At 47.2% G+C, this 20,030-nt stretch overlaps 1 protein-coding gene across 1 annotated transcript in view; it reads left to right on the top strand.

Moving 5' to 3' along the window:
• Positions 1-18,645: 18,645 nt before the first annotated feature.
• The window catches only part of LOC141140706 (bifunctional protein GlmU-like), a 138,584-nt gene continuing 137,199 nt past the window's right edge, over positions 18,646-20,030 (top strand). Inside the window, exon 1 of the mRNA XM_073628144.1 lies at positions 18,646-18,762. Within this exon, the coding sequence (XP_073484245.1) occupies positions 18,760-18,762 (3 nt within the window). The 5' untranslated portion in view covers positions 18,646-18,759. The remainder of the gene's footprint in view (positions 18,763-20,030) is intronic.

Genomic DNA, 20,030 nt, shown 5'->3' with positions numbered 1-20,030 from the left:
GGGGGAGGTACTGGGCCTCCACTACTCTACTACTTTTTGGTAACAGCTCCCTAGACACAAAACCCATGTCTAGTCTAGAAAGGGTGTTGAATGTGGAGAAATAATAGGAGTATGCCTTAGTATCTGGGTTTTTCCACCTCCAAGCCTCCAGTAAGTCATATGGTTTCACACACTCTTCTAGAGGGGAGCTGCTTTTTGGTGTCATGCCAAAATTATAGGTCCCTCTGCTACTTGGAGGACCCCTGTCATCAACATTTCCCATACCCCCACTGTAAAAGGAGGTGGCATATACACTGCCACAAATGTATGTGGCCTGTTATCAATTATCAGGTCCAAGATTACAAATCTACAAAGAGGATCTGTTTTGACTTTCTTGGTAGTGCATAGTAGAGACTTGGACACCAGCACTGATACTCCCCTAGCGTAATTCGAGTACGTGGAATAAAATGCTCTGCCCACAAATGCCCTATGGAGGGCTAGTGTTTTGGATCCAATCAGATTTGATTCTTGGAGGACGATAAGGCTTGGACTATGCTTTTGTATGTATTTAACCACTTGAAGACAGAGCCTCATTTTTATATGTGTTGTTTACAAGTTAAACATTTTTTTTTTGCTAGAAAATTACTTAGAACCCCCAAACATTATACATTTTTTTCTAACACCCTAGACAATAAAATGGCGATCGTTGCAATACTTTCTGTCACACCGTATTTGCGCAGCGGTCTTACAAGCGCATTTGTAAAACAATTTTTGAATTAAAAACAACAGTAAAGTTAGCCAAATTTTTTTTTATATTGTGAAAGATAATGTTACGCCGAGTAAATTGATACCCAACATGTCATACTTCAAAATTGTTCGTGGAATGGCGACAAACTTTTACCCTTAAAAATTTCCATAGGCGACGTTTAAAAAATTCTACAGATTGCATGTTTTAAGAGGAGGTCTAGGGCTAGAATTATTGCACTTGCTCTACCGATCGCGGCGATACCTCACATGTGTGGTTTGAACACTGTTTTCATATGCGGGCGCTACTCACATATGTGTTCACTTCTGCACGCGAGCTCGTCGGGAGGGGGCGTGTAATTTAAAAAAATTTAAAAAGAAAAATGGCCCTTTAAGAGCGACGGGCGGAAGTGACGTTTTGACGTCGCTTCCGCCCTTCAGTGATATGGAGATGGGTGGGGGCCATCTTCCCCTCACTCGTCTCCATACCCAGCAAGTGAGAGGACGCGATCGCCTCCGCCGCTGACGACAGCTCCGGTAAGCAGAGGAAGGGCACCGGATTGCAGCGGGAGGGGGTGGCCCTCTCCCGCCACCGATAAAAGCGAATCTGCCGCAGAGACCACTTTTATCTTAAACTGGACCACCCGCTGAAGACGAGGATACCGGGGTTATGGCAGATAGCTGCTGCCATAACAACGATATCCTCCTTCAAAGTCATCACGTAAAACTGCAGTGGGTGCTCCGGAAGTGGTTAAAAACGAAAGCTCGCTTAATCCTGGAATTGAGGCCTCTCACATTCCACGATAGTAAATTAAGGGTTTGCATGCTTAATGTTTGGTATAATCAAAACTAGAGGATTACAGAAATGCTTGTGGAGGCCGGATAAGAAGCCACCTAGATAGGGACCGAGCATTTAATTCCCCACCCCGGACCCGTAGGCCTCAATAAGGGGTATAGTTATATTCAGTAAGACAGTTGTTTGTAACAGTGGAGGGTGTACATAACCTTTCAGTGTAAAGAAAACGACATATAAAACTAATGAACAAAAAATAATAAACTGTGATCCATAACAGAGGATCTCAAACTTCTGTGCCCCCACCCTGCCCGTAGCCCCAAACATCCCACAGGCTTTCATCCCAAACAATGAACCAGCGAGGATTATCATTGGCCTGCAGTCCAGGACCGGCTGCCTGGAGGGTCCCCTCCAGTCCTCAGGTGAGTCTGTGTGTCCAGCGAAATTATAGGATTATATTATGCGGGTCCCAAGGATTCTATCCAGTGGTTGGCTTCTTTAGGAAAGGTAAAAAATTGCGTTTTTCCGTGATATACCACTCTCAGCCTTGCCGGGTAGAGCATACTGTATGGTAGACTGCGATCCCTCAGGCGCTGCTTCACGCTTTGGTAAGCCGACCGTTGCTTCTGTGTTGTGGGCAAAAAATCTGGAAAGATGGTGATGCGGTTGTTGTTGTACGTCAAGTCAGGCATGGTGCGGGCCCTGCGTAGGATAGTTTCTTTATCCCTGAAGTACAGGAAGCGGGCCAGCATGGGCCTGGGATATCTGCCCCGGCTGCAGGGCCCTTAGGGGAACTCTGTGGGCCCGCTCTATAGCAAACAGATGGGAAAAGCAATCTGCTCCAAAAGTTGCTTAAGCCAGACTAGTAGGAATTTCTCAGGGTGTTTGCCCTCCGATCCTTTTGGGTACCCCAGGAAGTGGAGGTTATTCCTTCGGAGCCGGTCCTCAATGTCTCCAAGTTTGGCTTTGTGGGACTTGTGGTCCACCGCCACATCTCTTACATGCACCAGCAGTGAATTAAGCTCATCCTCCACTGTGCTGATACGCTGTTCAGCACTGGTGACCCTGTGTCTGATTTTGTGGACATCATCCTTCAGTATGGCAAAGAACACCCTTATAGTCTCTATTTGCGTGGACAGCGCCGCATGGCAGATTTTAATGGTATCTATTATTTGGGCAAGCGTCGACTATCCTACCTGTGCACTGGAGCCACCCTCCCCTGACTCCGACGGTGGAGAGGGCAGGAGATTCGCCAGAGGATCAGTCAGATCTAGCCAGTCCGTGTCCCCCTCGGTCCACAGGCATCCATCCGGAGCTGCAGAGCTGTGTTGTGCTTCTGCCGTCTGGGCGCCATCTCGGCTTGCGTCGTGTGCGAAGCGAGCCAGCCTGTCCGCGGGCTTAACACTGACCTTCGGGCCGTATTTATTTACCATGGTCATGTGTTCCCACAGCGGTTCCACCGAATGGATGGCAAAATTCCAAGCCTGGGGGTTCTCAGGATAGTGAAAGGATCTCAGCGCGGTCTGGAGCTCTAAGGAAAGGTTCTTCACATACCGGAAGTCTACTTGTTTTTTTTTAATATGTTCAAGGAACATTCACTTTGCTGAGTAAACATTTTCTTCATCCAAGTAAAGAAACCCCAATTGCCTACATACTTTTTGGTAACAGATATCCTTTTCCATCTCAGAAAGTTAGGTATTCATTTTGGAGAAGAACATGAAATGGTTGGACTTGAGCTGGGCATTCATATTAGGATTTTCATTCTAACATTTGTAGAAAAATCGTTTGTGGAAAAATCAGAACATTTTTTCCTGTCATCCTGTCAAGTAATTTCGTTTGAAACCCCCTTAAATTTTGTCCAGACCTACTATTTGAAAGGAATCCCAGACATAACAAACATGTTTCATTACAGTGTGTATGATTTTTTCCAAGAAAAAAATTAATTCATTCATTAATTAACCCTACTAACCAATAGAAAATTAGACAAACACTCCACTACAGATAGACTACAACAATCTCTAAGACACGTTGCAAGAGGATGTGTCTAGAGACGGTCACAGTTCAGCCCAGTTGGTGGAGGGAAGGAAGAGATGTTGTGTTCAGCCAGGTCTGCAGAGGGACGGTTATGTCCATTGGAGATCAGTCAGTAGGTTTGTGTGAAGAGCTAGTGCTTGTTGAACGTGAGCACCACCAGATTTTAATGCTGTTGGTACTTGGAGCAAGCGCAAACTGTATATACAGAGAAGATACAGTATCTTCAATGGGCTGAGTACACTGTTTTGGTAAACAGGCTGTGCTCAGATGTTCACAGGGTTAATGACAAGAAAGATTGCAACCTGTTGCTGTCCTTATGAAAGGATGTGTTTTTTACAACTACCTTTCCTGAATAAAGGCTGCAGTATAACTAGAAAACATCTCACGTCCCTGTGTTCAGACTGACCCTTAGTGCATGGTGCTCAGCAGGAGATTAGCCATTAAGGAAAATGATAGCACTGAAGGACAGTTTTAGAAATGCCCTGTTCACACTTGTGTATTCTTGGTGCAGTTAAATTAATTGACCATTTTGCATTCAGCTTCACGTTCATTAAATAACACCAAAAACAAGCAAAAGCTTTACTCTGTCTATTTCTGATCTCTTAGCTTTGCTCTGCAGCTGCTAAATATAATTTTCAGCTCCACAGATATCTGTCAGATGTAGCTGACCCTTTAGTGTTTCCTTTGGTAAGTATGTGGTTAAGGTTCCTACCTGAATCTGGTGACACCCTCAAAATCCCATGACACAACAAAATAAACAATTGTAAATAATAGGCAGAAATTGCAGATACAAAATGACCTTGACCTTCAGTCATTCTGCAGCTGCGATGCTGATGCTAATTAAAAACCATAAATGCAGGGGTGTGGCCGAACGGAGGTCTGAGTATACCTGGGGTGAGCTCCTGCCGTCCTGGAGCGCACTTAGCTCTTTACTCACCCAACGGACTTGCTCTGCTCCCTCCAGGGATCCAGGGTTCCCCCGGACTGTCAGGGCGCCACCTGAAACTGTTGGAGCGGCGATCGCGGAGCTCCAGCCACCTGAGAGACAGACCGTGGCTTTGGCCTTAACACAGGGAGCTGCGGCCATCTTGCTCCACCCGGATACTGTGTGAACGCTGTCTCCAGGCTTTTCCACTTACCCTGTGACAGGCTCTCTCACTGCACGGACACCGGAGACATCCAGCCTGTCATCTGTGGCCCACAATCATCCCTGTGACACTCTGGTATGCCAGCCTGAAGGACCTGGTAAGTGACAGTGGCCATCTTGCCTCCCCGTCCCCTTTGGGCCTGATCAAAGCCCCATCCACCCCCGGGGGCACCCCAGCCTGGCAGATCGTGGCCCCATATAGGGATATTAACAAGCATCCACCCCCATCTGTGCACGGGTTGCAGCCACGGCCCTGGCCCCGGAGAGACCACTTGTGGCGGCCATCTTGCTACACCCTGCTGCAGTATCCACATATGCTCCTGGTCCCCTTAACCTCTTTGAGCCTGATCACTCCCTGCACAGCCACAAGAGCTGCCCAACAGGTTCAGCTGTCACCTATGGCCCCATCCATAAAGCTCCACAGGGAAACGTAGATGCCCATGGATGGCTAAAGACATGAGCTGCTGAGCTCCATGACTGCCCATAGCTGACAGGCTATATTTCAGTCAATGCACATCTTTAAAAAGCATGTCTGCACACAGTTCTCACTCTGCTGAGTCTACAGATCTGCAACAGGGCACATACCAGCGATACCTGCTCCGTACATCTCAGTTGGAACCCCATACTCCCAAAGACAAGATGGCGCCTGCTCGAAACACAGGGCGAGAGCAAGCCTCCTCCCCCCACTCAGCCGGTGACAGACAGCAGCGAGGAATCGGATGACCCCCCGGTCTCGCACTCGGACCCTCCAGCTGTGATATCCAGGTCAGTGATCCCCATTGCCCTGCTCACAGACACAGGCCCTGTGGATCTGAGGCCTCGGCCCTCCTGTTGGCCTTCCGGGCGGAGTTTGAGTCCTGGGCCTTCAAAATGGAGGCCTCCCTCCACAAAGACCTCCAGGCCCTCCAACAGCAGGTTTCAACTAATAAAACTGGAGTGTCTGCCCTAACTGACATTCAAACTGACCATGCAGCCTGCATCACATCCCTCGAACGAGCCTCCAGGGAGCACTTACACCGTATGTGGCAACATTAATTGTGCATAGAAGACGGAGAAAACAGGAGCCGCAGGAACAATATACGGCTGCAAAGAATATCGGCGCCTATGGCTGGTACAGACTTAAAACCTTCTGTTACTGCCATCCTCAACCTAGTCCTGGGAAGAGAGGTTTCATCCCCCATTGAACTGGACTGGGTGCACAGAGTAGGATGGCAGAGGAAAGATCATAGCGATCGCCCACGCAATGTCCTCTGTAGGGTACATTACTACACCCTTAAAGAAGAACTTATGCTTAACTTTGGTCCCCGTGGGCTTTGATGGTTCTGCAATCCATCTCTATCCGGACCTCTCACGCAACACTATCCACATCCGCCACATGGTCCGCCCACTCCTAGACCTGATACATCAAGCAACGTATACATGGGGACATCCCTTCAGTATTAAGGTGACCAGGGCTGAGCGTAAATTTGTCCTCTCTGACCTGGATCAACTCCCAGCCTTCTTCCTCTTTCTGGAGCCGGACCCAACTGATGTACCATTCTAATACACTGCTTACTTCTTGTCTCCTGGACAGGTCGATGTTTGGACCCCCCCCATTTTTCCCCTTTTTTTATTACATTTTCCTTCTTTGTTTCAACTGTTTTCAGCCAGATATTTTACAATGGGTGACAGAATGACCTGCTTAGTACTCTAATGTGTCAAGATAGCTGGTGCAACAAATTGTTTGGCCTTCTCCCTGTCCTTTGCTGGTGTGCTATACCTAGCTGGGGTTCGGGAGGGACTATGGATCTGAAAAAATTCTGATGTTTGATTTGGTTATGCAATTATTGAGCCTCTAATATACTTTTTTGCACTGGTCTAATCTTTATGTGTTTAGCGGAAGTGTCCCACCTGGATACAGGCAGAGGGACCGATAGATGGACTGGTTGGGTCCATGGTCTTTTGCCATTGTCCACGTGGGCACCTATAGCTCTCCGTATACAGTTTCTCATACACCGATTAGTTTCACCTTAAAATGGTAATCTACACTGTTACTGATTTTAGTATTGATACTCAGATTTGTTTTTGCAGGGCCCTTGTTGGGGTCTGTGGATAGCATGTGTTGAAAATGATTACTTCCCCCCCATGATGTTATTTCATATATTGATAACTCCTCTACAGGAGAGAGGGCGATCTTGATCAGGGATATTTGTCCACGCAGACCGCCACCCTCCTTCGCAAACAATCCAATGTGTGTTCTACTGTTTAAATTTCTTATTACACTGATGTGCCTCAATTAAGCTATATATGCCTGTTATGCTACTGGGCTCATGGCTTGGACTCTCCACCTTGACTTCCCACCCTCAATAGGCTTGGCATGAACTGAGTTCAATAGGCTCTTTATTTAGGTGGCCCCCTACCTAGTTTTTGTCCTAGTATATCTCTTCCGTCTTACAATTTCCCCCTTCCCCATCCCTCTTCCTCTCTCTGCTGTCTATAGTCTGATTTTCTTTTTCTCATTCCATTATGGCCCACACATACTATCTCGTCCTCGCCTAAAATTTTGCTCCTACGATGTAAATGGCCTCAATATTGCATCCAAAAGAGGGCAAATCCTCTACCAAATGCATAAACAACAGGAAAATGTGTCGCTGTTACAGGAAACACATTTCCTCACGAATTCCACCCCTTCCACCCCTTCCTGCTCCAACAGGTACTTTAACAGATGGTTCCACAGTACAAACCCCTCCCAGAAAACCAAAGGCATTTCTATCGCCTTCCATAAAACCCTCAGGGAAGGTATGTGTTTGTGAAGTTCTCCTTATGAGGTACGAAATTCACTATCGCCAACCTTTACCTACCAAATACTAACCAAATATCATCTGTTCTGCAGTACATGAGGATCTTGTCAGAATTTGCAGAAGGTAAACTGGTCTTAGGTGGTGATTTTAATGCCCCCTTGGATCCACTCCTAGACTCATCAGCCTCTCGCTCAGCCATCTCCTTTACTAAGCTGAGAGCATTCAGAGGTTATTTACGACCTCCGTCAATTTGACATTTGGTGGGTTCTGTTTCCAAAAAATCGCAACTATACTCACTTCTCACAGGTCAATCACTCTTATAGTCGTATGGACTATTTTCTTATTGATCATAGCTGTTTGGATTGGTCACCTGAATGCAAGATAGACTCAATGGTCTGGTCTGACCACTCACCTATCTATCCGACACTATCGCTCCCTACTACTCCGATGAGGGAATGGACATGGAAGCTGAATGATTCACTTCTCACGAACCCTGACTGTTCCCACAAGGTTTTGAAACCATTACTAATTTCTTAACAGATCATGCCACGGACACTACCCTGCTACCCTTATAGTGGGAGGCGCTTAAAGCTGTCCTGCAAGGAATCTTTATTCAGATGGGGTCCCACTTGAAAAAGGCACGATCAGCCGCAAGGGCACGATCATACATTTTCCATCCACAATGGGACACAACAAGGCTGTTCTTGATTTCCCCTTCTCTGTGTCCTTGTCATGGAACACCTGGCAATTGCCTTGCGCAATAACCCCAACATCTCAGGTGTGTCGGTAGGCCCCACTCATTCCAAACTGTCTCTTTTTGCAGATGACCTGTTAATGTTTGTGACCCAACCCCATCTATCCTTACCACATATAATGCAGGAGTTCACAAGGTTTGGGAAGCTGAGCAACTTCAAAGTAAATCATACTAAGTCAGAAATAAGTCAGAAATATTGAATATCTCACTGTCCCAGGAGGCCCTCCGCCAAGTCTCCAGTAAGTTTCCCTTTAAAACAGGTTCCACTTCCATCCATTACCTCGGAATCCAAATACCCACAGAAGGGTCCCAATTTTTCTCCCTGAACTTCGCTCCCCTTCTGCTTAGAACAAAGACAGATCTCTTAAACTACATGAAGAAATGCCTATCATGACTAGGCAGGGTGAATGCTCTAAAAATGGACATCCTCCCTCGGTTTCTATTTTTGTTCCAGACAATTCCCATTACTAATTTCTTAACAGATCATGCCACGGACACTACCCTGCTACCCTTATAGTGGGAGGCACTTAAAGCTGTCCTGCAAGGAATCTTTATTCAGATGGGGTCCCACTTGAAAAAGGCACGATCAGCCGCAAAGGCACGATCATACATTTTCCATCCACAATGGGACACAACAAGGCTGTTCTTTATTTCCCTTTCTCTGTGTCCTTGTCATGGAACACCTGGCAATTGCCTTGCGCAATAACCCCAACATCTCAGGTGTGTCGGTAGGCCCCACTCATTCCAAACTGTCTCTTTTTGCAGATGACCTGTTAATGTTTGTAACCCAACCCCATCTATCCTTACCACATATAATGCAGGAGTTCACAAGGTTTGGGAAGCTGAGCAACTTCAAAGTAAATCATACTAAGTCAGAAATAAGTCAGAAATATTGAACATCTCACTGTCCCAGGAGGCCCTCCGCCAAGTCTCCAGTAAGTTTCCCTTTAAAACAGGTTCCACTTCCATCCATTACCTCGGAATCCAAATACCCACAGAAGGGTCCTAATTGTTCTCCCTGAACTTCGCTCCCCTTCTGCTTAGAACAAAGACAGATCTCTCAAACTACATGAAGAAATGCCTATCATGACTAGGCAGGGTGAATGCTCTAAAAATGGATATCCTCCCTCGGTTTCTATTTTTGTTGCAGACAATTCCCATTTCCATACCCTCCTGGTTCTTTAAGAAGCTCCACCAACTGTTTTCCTCCTTTATATTAAGGAGGACTCGTCCTTAGATACGCTATGAGACTGTATCGCTCCCCAAGATTCGTGGTGGAGCTGGAGCTCCAGATGCCTCTATATACTATAGAGCAGCAGTACTCACGCATATACTTAACTGTTCCACTATTCCTCTACCAAATTATGGGTACAAATAGAGAGCCATCTCAATCCAATAGATCTCCGCTCCTTGCCGTGGACGCCCACTGAATTCCCGAAAGGGCGGGATACCCCTTGGCGATCTCACCTGACAAACTATACAAATATGGACCCAAATGAATTCCTCCAAGACCCTATCTCCACTAAAAGGGACCCATGACACCACTGTTTGGGACTCCGGCTTTTCCACCGGCCCTACAGGGGGTGAGTTTTGGACCTTGGTGTAAGGAGGAACACAGACGACTTGCTCAAGTCCTACGTTCAGACTCTTCTCTGATTAAAGATGTTCCCTCCGGCCCATCTCCTCATACTTTGACGCATTGGCTGCAGAGGCAACAAGTGATATCCTACATTCGTACCTTCCCATCACTGACCGTTATACTTACTGACTTAACAGAATTGGAGAACATGCTGCTTCAGATCCCCCCATGCATGTGGTCTCTCAACTATACTTTCTCCTACATATGGTTTCTAATCCCAACCTCCCCCTATACACACAGGCCTGGAAGGAAGATTTGGGTCACTTCATTTCACCTGTTGACTGGCAAAAGTGCTTCATTCTGACTCACAAAATATCCTTAGCCTCCAAAGATCAAGAAAAAGTTGTTGACCCATTGGTACAGATGCCCCTCGACTTTACACCAGATAAACCGCCGCTCCCGGATACCTGCTGGCGTTGCTTGTCATCCATGGGAACATTACTCCACATTTGGTGGGAATGCCCCCCTGTGCAGAGGTTCTGGCAAAAGGTCCTCGACCTGTACTGCAGACTCATGACGACCTCAATCATACCCTCTCCTGAGGTGGCTTTGCTATCTATGCTCCCTGGAGAAGTCGGGTCTGGCAGTCAGTACACAGTTCAAAGGGGTGTGGATTCAAGCAGAGGTAAGCAGGCAGGTAAAGCACAGACAGGAGATGCTGGAGCAGGAGCTACAGGCAAACAGGTCAGGTCACAGGCCGAGTCTACAACTGGCGGTCAGCGTGGAATCCAAAGGAGCAGGCAGGTTCAAGGTCAGAGGTGAGCCGAGGTCAGGTACAGGCAGAAAGTAAGGGAAGTCCAAAGGTCAAGCCGGGTCATTTAGGAGATCAATCACAGAAGCAGGTAAACAGGAGCAGGGGTCGCAGGGAGCTGCAGATCAGACAGCAAAGACACAGTGCTGCTGAGGTGTTTAAATAAGGCAGCCTGTTGCCAATCACTGAAATCAGCCTGCACTAAGTTAACCCTTAGGTGGCAGATCCATGACAGGTGGAGAGCAGTGGGGGGATGGCTGGAGAGCACGGTGGGGTGGAGAGCATAGTGGGGAGCCAAAGAGCACATGGGGGTGGGCAGAGAGCACTGTGGGAGGGAACTGGAGAGCACGGTGGGGTGGAGAGCACTAGGGAGGGGAGCCAGGGAGCACATGGGGGACCAGAGAGCACGGTGCGGTGAAAAGCACTGGGGGGAGCCAGGGAACACATGGGGGGGAGAAAGCATTGGGGGAGCTGAAAATCAAGGTGAGGTGGAGAGCATGGAGGGGTGGAGAGCAGATGGGGGATGAGAGCATGGTGGGGTGAAGAGCACATGGGGGGACCGAGAGCATGGTGGGGTGGCCAGCACAGGGGGGTGGAGGAGATCATGGGGGCGGAGCCAGGGAGCACATGGATGACCGAGAGCATGGTGGGGTGGAGAGCACAGGGGGGCCAAGCCAGGGAGCACATGGGGCAACTGGAGAGCATGGTGGGGTGGAGAGCAGTAGGGAGGGGAGCCAGGGAGCACACTGGGGGGCATAGAGCACTGGGGGAGCTGAAGAGCACTGTTTGGGGAGTTGGAAAACAAGGTGAGGTGGAGAGCATGGAGGGCGAAGATCAGATGGGGGCTAAAAGCATGGTGGGGTGGAGAGCACTGGGGGGGTGGAGAGAAGATGGGGGAACTGGAGAGCACGGTGGGGTGGAGAGCACTAGGGAGGGGAGCCAGGGAACACATGGGGGACCATAGAGCATGGTGCGGTGAAAAGCACTGGGGGGGAGCCAGGGAACAGATGGGGGGCAGAAAGCACTGGGGGAGCTGAAACGCAAGGTGAGGTGGAGAGCATGGGGGGGCGGAGAGCGGATAGGGGTTGAGAGCATGGTGGGGTGGAGAGCACTGGGGGGCAGAGAGCAGATGGGGGACCGAGAGCATTGTGGGGTGGAGAACACTGGGGAGGGAGCTGGAGAGCATGGGGGGTCCTGGAGAAGATCATAGGGGGTGGAGCAAGGGAGCACATGGGGGGACCAAGAGCATGGTGGGGTGGAGAGCACGGGGGTGGAGGAGATCATGGGGGCGGAGCCAGGGGGCACATGGGGGGACCGACAGCATGGTGGGGTGCAGAGCACAGGGGGGGCTGAGCCAGGGAGCACATGGGGGAACTGGAGAGCATGGTGGGGTGGAGAGCACTAGGGAGAGCTGAAGAGCACTGTGTGGGGAGCTGGAAAGCAAGGTGAGGTGGAGAGTATGGGGGGGTGGAGAGCAGATGGGGGACTGAGAGCATGGGGTGGGGTGGAGAGCACAGGGGGGCCAGAGAAGATCATGGGGGGCAGAACAAGGGAGCACATGGGGCAACTGGAGAGCATGGTGGGGTGGAGAGCACTAGGGAGGGGAGCCAGGGAGCACATTGGAGGGAATAGAGCACTGGGGGAGCTGAAGAGCACTGTTTGGGGAGCTGGAAATCAAGGTGAGGTGGAGAGCATGGAGGGTGGAGATCAGATGGGGGCTAAGAGCATGGTGGGGTGGAGAGCACGGGGGGGCGTAGAGAAGATGGGGGAACTGGAGAGCACGGTGGGGTGGAGAGCACTAGGGAGGGGAGCCAGGGAACACATGGGGAACTAGAGAGCATGGTGCGGTGAAAAGCACTGGGGGGAGCCAGGGAACAGATGGGGGGCAGAAAGCACTGGGGGAGCTGAAATGCAAGGTGAGGTGGAGAGCATGGGGGGGCGGAGAGCGGATAGGGGTTGAGAGCATGGTGGGGTGGAGAGCACTGGGGGGGCAGAGAGCAGATAGGGGACCGAGAGCATGGTGGGATGGAGAACACGGGGGAGGGAGCTGGAGAGCATGGGGGGGCCTGGAGAAGATCATAGGGGTGGAGCAAGGGAGCACATGGGGGGACCAAGAGCATGGTGGGGTGGAGAGCACAAGGGGGGGTGGAGGAGATCATGGGGCGGAGCCAGGGGGCACATGGGGGGATCGACAGCATGGTGGGGTGGAGAGCACAGGGGGGGCCGAGCCAGGGAGCACATGGGGGAACTGGAGAGCATGGTGGGGTAGAGAGCACTAGGGAGAGTAGCCAGGAAGCACATGGGGGGCAGAGAGCGCTGGGGGAGCTGAAGAGCACTGTGTGGGGAGCTGGAAAGCAAGGTGAGGTGGAGAGTATGGGGGGGTGGAGAGCAGATGGGGGGACTGAGAGCATGGGGTGGGGTGGAGAGCACAGGGGGGCCAGAGAAGATCATGGGGGGCAGAACAAAGGAGCAAATGGGGGGACCGAGAGCATGGGGTGGGGTGAAGAGCACAGGGGTCGGAGGAGATCATGGGGGCGGAGCCAGGGGGGGCAGCAAAAAAAGCTGGATAGGAGGAGCCGCTGCATATAGAAGAATTGATCTTTCCATATTCTTCCTGCAGCTGGTGAATGCTAGTTTCTCCTCCCCCTCCTGCAAACATTTAGCAACTGCAGGAGGAATATTGAAAGATCAATTCTTCTATATGCAGTGGCCCCGCCGCTACTCCTATTCGGGAGAATAGGAGGGCTTCATGGCCAGGCACTCACTTTTTCTCCGGATGGCCAGGCAGCATTAGAAGATCAGATCCATTGAAGCTCCTTCCCTTTCACAGTCATGTGGCTGCGCTGCTGGATAGTTTCTGTCCCTGACAGTTGAACTGAATTGGCGGTCAGGTCACAGGTGAGCAGCGCGGACTGAAGGAGCAGCCTTGCTGAGATTGCACCTGGAGTCGGGTGCTGGCACCTAGAGGTCTTTGACGTCCAGCTCCCCGCACCTGCTGCCACCAGACAGAGATGCTCCATGATTTGCCCAGGGGGCCCTCAGGCAGTGCCCGATTGGTCAGTCCATCCCGGCGGCGGGGGGGAGGTGGAGCCCCCGACGCCGACATTAGTATTGATCACAGGCAAATTAGGTGGCCGCGAGGCCCCTGTGAGTGCAAGGCCTTAGGCGGCTGCCTAATTTGCCTAATTAGAGAGCCGCCTCTGTAGCTGGGTGCATGAGGCCTAATGCATTCCGATTCCTAAAAATCTGAGAGAAAGTCACTGTAGCACAAGGAACTTCTTTGCAGAGAGCATGTGGCACTTACAATAAAGCAATCAGCTCTCCTCAGTGCTCTTCAGCAGTCTCATAGCTCCCAACTATCCATGATTTAGAGGGACTGTCTCTCTTTCCTTCTCATTTGTCCCTTATTTTGGTCTGGTATATATAGTTGTATATAAAATGTACTTTTTATCTTTTAAAAAGTGGTTTACAGTGCTTAACTTTTCATCCAATCTCTAAATTGAAAATGTCAAAAGTCAGTAGAAAGCAATAATAGTGGTAAAATAAGCACTTGTGTGTTTAACTAATTTTTTTTTGTATAAGTCTTATTTAACCACCTCAATACAGGGCACTTTCACCCCCTTCCTGCCCAAGCCATTTTTCAGTTTTCAGCGCTGTCGCACTTTGAATGACAATTGCGCGGTCATGTTACACTGTACCCTAATGAAATTTTTATCATTTTTTCCCCACAAATAGAGCTTTCTTTTGGTGGTATTTGATCACCTCTGCGGTTTTTACTTTTTGCGCTATAAACAAAAGAAGAGGGACAATTTTGAAAAAACACAATATTTTTTACTTTTTGCTATAATAAATATCCAATTTTTTTTTTTTTTTTAACAAATTTTTTCCTCAGTTTAGGCCGATACGTATTCTTCTACATATTTTTGGTAAAAAAAAATTGCGCTAAGCGTATATTGATTGGTTTGCGCAAAAGTTATAGCGTCTACAAAATAGGGGATAGATTTATAGCATTTTTATTATTTATTTATTTTTTACTAGTAATGGCGGCGATCTGCAATTTTTATTGTGACTGCGATATTGCGGCGGACATATCGGACACTTTTGACACATTTTTGGGACCATTCACATTTATACAGCGATCAATGCTATAAAATTGCATTGATTACTGTGTAAATGTGACTGGCAGGGAAGGGGTTAACACTAGGGGGCGCTCGAGGGGTTAATGTATGACCTAAGGAGGTGATTCTAACTGTGGGGGGAGGGGACTGACTGGGGGAGGTGACCGATCGCTGTCCCTATGTACAAGGGACACGCCATCGGTCTCCTCTCCTCTCTGACAGGACGTGGATCTGTGTTTACATGCACAGATCCACGCTCCTGCTCTGTTACCCGGCAATCGCGGGTGCCCGGCGGACATCGCGGCCGCCGGGCACGCGCACCGGGTCCCGAGCGACGCAGCGGGCACGCGCGCGCGCCGCCGGCGGCGCGCGCGCGCCCCCTAGTGGCTCGGAAGGCGAGGACGTCATATGACGTCCTCCCAGAACAATAGAAGCCTCGTCCAGCCGTCATATGACGGTGGGCGGTGGCTTAGCGGTTAAGGGGGTGTGGCATGGGGTGTGTCCTATGCCTACATACTTTTGCTATTAGGTGTCCCTTATTCTCATCTCAAAAATTTGAAGAAACCTCTATAATTTCTTTGCACTGTGCTCAGGTACAGAACAAACAACCCAACTGAAGGTTGCCACAGGATGTCTCTCTGAAACCTTTCTCAGCTGCCTTCTTCCAGAAATCTCTCGTCCTCCCTGACATCACATTTTACACTCCAAGCTGACACATTGGGGTACATTTACTAAAACTGGAGCACTCAGAATCGGGTGCAGCTCTGCATTTTAGCCAATCAGCTTCTAACCTCAGCTTGTTCAATTAAGCTTTGGCAATAAAACCTGGAAGCTAATTGGTTTCTATGCAGAAGTGAGAATGATTTTGAACTCTCCAGCTTTAGCAAATAAACCCTATCCTGTCTGTAATATATCTCAATGAATCAAATTGTGCCAGCCATTTTGGGTAGTCTGAATTACATTGGGCTAGATTGCTTGCAAGCTGTCAATAACAATGATCTCTAGTGGTAAGAAACATCTGTGTGAAAACAATTGCTGCCACATAAATGTCAGTTTGCAAAGTAAAGCAGTTCAGTTGAACATCTATACAACAAGTAGCAATGCAAATGTCTCTGAGCTGGGTGCACAGAATTTGTCAAGACAACTGCCCTGGAAGCAGAAGTGTGCTGTTTTGGCACCTTGCCTGGTAAAGATTAAGGATGATCTTCAAAAAGGGGAACTAAATAGCAAGATTTGTTTAGTTTGCTCACTTGCTCATCCAAACATTTGGCTGCTGCAGCTGCAAGTCATTCATTTAGTGGCAGAATCTCAATGGTCACTAAATGACAGCTTCCGCTGCCTTGTTTCATATTTCATATTTCATATTTGGTCAAAGACAACAGCAAGCAACCCCGACCTGTTTGTTGACATTTAGCTGCTGACCAGCTAGCTGTTATTTGTGGAAAGAGCCTGGCAAGGTGTTTGTGTTGGAGGTTGTTGGGGCATTGTTTTGTTTTGACTGATATGGATCTACATCGCTGGATGAAAGTCGTACGATCTGTCGTACAATATTCGGATCGTGTGTATGGGCCATTAGAATAAGGGATTGGTTTGGATTTTAAGGGAGTCTTCGCCATTTAAGGGAAACCCCATGCCACTCCTCAGAAAAATACCAGGCCACGTGCCCCAAGAAGGCTCTCCTCCCCCTTGGGGACAAGAACCTCTGCAGGGGGATGTATCAGAATCTGAAGCCCCTTTAAGATAAGGTGGGCCCTCTGATATCTGGCCCCCTCCACTGTAAATGTGCAAGGGGATGTAACCCTTGTTACTCATTCATGAAAAAACTTGACAAAGTAAGTAACCACAGAAAACAGTATTTTTATTAAAAACATGTCCCACTATACTGATGGTATGATGTCACTTGCTGTAGCACAGCCTACAGATGCACCATTTTACATGAAGGTTTAAAGCATCTTCAAGCATTTTATTCTAAGAAATTGTGTGTTTTAATGTTACACTTTAAGACCCATTCCCTGCTGACCGATATTTAAAAAAAATGTGTTTCGCATTGTACATGTCCCAAAATAACAGTGCATAACTACTGTTGCTGTTTTTTTGTTTTTGTTTTTTTTACCAAAATCATGCAAATTGGCCCTGAAAAGAGGCGAGAAAATTTTGTCACCTTTAGACTTCAGTGGGGTTTGGGTGATAAGTTTGGGGTTTGCCGATTTCAGACTGTGTTTGCGGATCCTCCAGGGAACTAAAGAAAAGCGAATTTGTTCATCACTAGTGAAGATGCTTAGATTGGACATGGAGGGAAGGTAATGCATACTATTGCACTTGCTGTGATCTAGAATTCACATGCGCCTGAGAAAGTTAGAAACAGGGTTCCTAGGGACTAAGCGATTCATTAAAATAACAATATTTATTACAAAATTAGGTTAAAACATTATATCCATATAAATGAATGACATTCATGACCCATTTTCTATATTCCTTTAGTCCATAGCGGTATTATGGTGGTGAATCCCAACATGTTTTGCCCGCTGGACTTCTTCAGGGATGTACCATCATCTAAGGTGTCATGGCACTAAATCAAATAAAGACAAAATATAAATACACATTGATCTCACAACAAATGTGTACATATATTCAGAAATGAGGATCCAACATGCTTACCCCATAACTATATCCAAATATAATATTTAGGGTATAGATATGGATATAGTTATGGGGTAAGCACGTTGGATCAGCATTTCTGAATATATGTACACATTTGTTGTGAGATCTATGTATATTTATATTCTGTCGTTATTTGATTTAGTGCCATGACCCCTTAGCGAATGGTACTCCCCTGAGGAAGCCCAGCGGGTGAAACATGTTGGGATTCAACACCATAATACTGCTTTGGACTAAAGGACTTTTGGAAATGGGTCAATAATGTATTAAGTTTTATATGGATATATTGTTTTAACCAAATTTTGTAAAAATATTGTTATTCTAATGAATCGCTTGGACTGGTGTTACACCTTAAAAGTCCATAGGAACCCTCTGCTTCTACCTTTTTCAATTTAAGGGATGTGATGCTTTACTTAAATTATGACACACCCACACTAATCCATATCATAACTTGACCCTTCCTCCTAGATTTTAAGCTCTAACGAGCAGGGCTCTCTGATTCCCTACTGTATTGAATTGTATTATATTTGTACTGTCTGCCCTAAAGTTGTAAAGTGCTGCGCAAACTGTCGGCGCTATATAAATCCTGTATAATAATAATAATAATAATAATAATAATAATAATATCATACTATGGGAAAGTACATTATTGTTGTGGTGAAAATTAAAGATACAAGAGATTAGTAAAGGTTTGCACTGGGTGGAAAATAGGAGAATGCAGTGTTCAGGAGACTAGTAGCCACATTTGGGCACTTGTGGTTATTTCTGACACCTGCAAAGGGCCCTCAGCTCACAGTTCTGACAGTGTTCACTCAGTATACTCACCTTTGCTTGCCAAGTTAAGTGGCTGGTCCAAATTTTGCACACAATTCTGTCTGCGCCATCCTTTCTGCTTTTGCATGCAGGACCTGTGAAGAAGCCTCAAAAACTTTCTCTTCCAACTTCTATTGGTTGGTTGAAAGTGCTATGATTTGCTAGGAAAACTGGTCGAATAGGAGGGCTTATTAGGTAGTTTATCACTGTAAGTAGGACACAAGTTGTAGGTCTGTTTAGTAATAAAACCGGTCTGAGATCAATTTGGCAAATACTGATCCTATCAGAATGTAGAGGAAATATATTCAGTATTATTCTTCTGGGTCAAGATGAAGAAACCAATCATTGCCATCTTGCTGGTTAAATAATAATCAGTTTTCCTCCAGCAGAGGGCGCATGAAATCCTTTATTAAAGAAGCCATCCTGTGACCTGGAATATATCACGTCACTCGTGACCTTTAGACCACAACTAATGGTCTGTTATAAGAAAACAGTGCAGCTACAAGTGTGTGTCATCCTAAAGAAAACTCTGGGTGCTGTCCATTAGTCATGGTGAGTTTAACTTTTGTGCATGTGTTGTAAGTGGAACTAACCAGCTAAACAATACATTGTGTATTCCATGGTATAATTATTTTTTATAAATCACTTCAGGAGTTTAATATAAAATGATATGTACTTTTAGTATTTTATTTCCCTATTCAAACTTTGTTGCAAAAAGTAGATTTTTAAAGTGTGCCTTTAAAATCAGCAATGCATGTTGCTTTTTGCTTAATAAGCAGAAGGCTACTTGAATTTTGAAGTTAGTTAAAAAAAAATAAAAATAAACCTACATACAGGGGCATAGACTATCTCTTGAGTAGTAAGGATGAGCCGAACACCCCCCAAATTTTCCTTTAAATATCATGCCTACTGGTGTCTATAGTATGCCTGTAAAGTGGCACAGTTTTTATTTATTTATTTATTTATTTCAGTTATTTATATAGCACCGTCAATTTACGCAGCGCCTTACATATACATTGTACATTCACATCAGTCCCTACCCTCAAGGAGCTTACAATCTAAGGTCCCTAACTCACATTCATACATACTATGGACAATTTAGACAGGATCCAATTAACCTATCAGCATGTTTTTGGAGTGTGGGAGGAAACCGGAGTACCCGGAGGAAACCCACACAGGCACAGGGAGAACATGCAAACTCCAGGCAGGTAGTGTTGTGGTTGGGATTCGAACCAGCGACCCTTCTTACTGCTAGGCGAAAGTGCTACCCACATTTTCCCATGTTTAGAACAATACCACAACAAAATGACATTTCTAAAGGAAAAAAGTATTTTAAAATTGATCGCGGCTGTAATGAAATGTCGGGTCTCAGCAATATAGATAAAACTCATTGAAAAAATGGCATGGGTTCCCCCCAGTCCATTACCAGGCCCTTTGGGTCTGGTATGAATATTATGGGGAACCCTGAACAAAAATAAAAAAATAAATGTGTGGGGGTCCCCCCAAAATTCACACCAGGCCCTTCAGATCTGGTATGGAAATTAAGGGGAACCCTGTGCCAAGTTTAAAAAAAATGGCGTAGGGGTCCCCCCCAAAATCCATACCAGACCTGGTTTTAAGGGGAAGCCTGCACCACATTTTAAAAAAATGGCGTAGGGGCCCCCCAAAATCCAGACCCTTATCCGAACACACAACCTAGCAGGTCGCAGGAAAAGATGGGGGACAAGAGAGCAGCCCCCCTCCTGAACTGTACCAGGCCACATGCCCTCAACATGGGGAGGGTGCTTTGGCATAGCCCCGCAAAGCACCTTGTCCTCATG

The sequence above is a fragment of the Aquarana catesbeiana genome, linkage group LG04, assembly GCF_042186555.1.
Source record: "Aquarana catesbeiana isolate 2022-GZ linkage group LG04, ASM4218655v1, whole genome shotgun sequence".
Classification (NCBI taxonomy): domain Eukaryota; kingdom Metazoa; phylum Chordata; class Amphibia; order Anura; family Ranidae; genus Aquarana; species Aquarana catesbeiana.
Note: the sequence above shows the minus strand (reverse complement) of the source record. Positions and strands in the feature narration are given on the sequence as shown.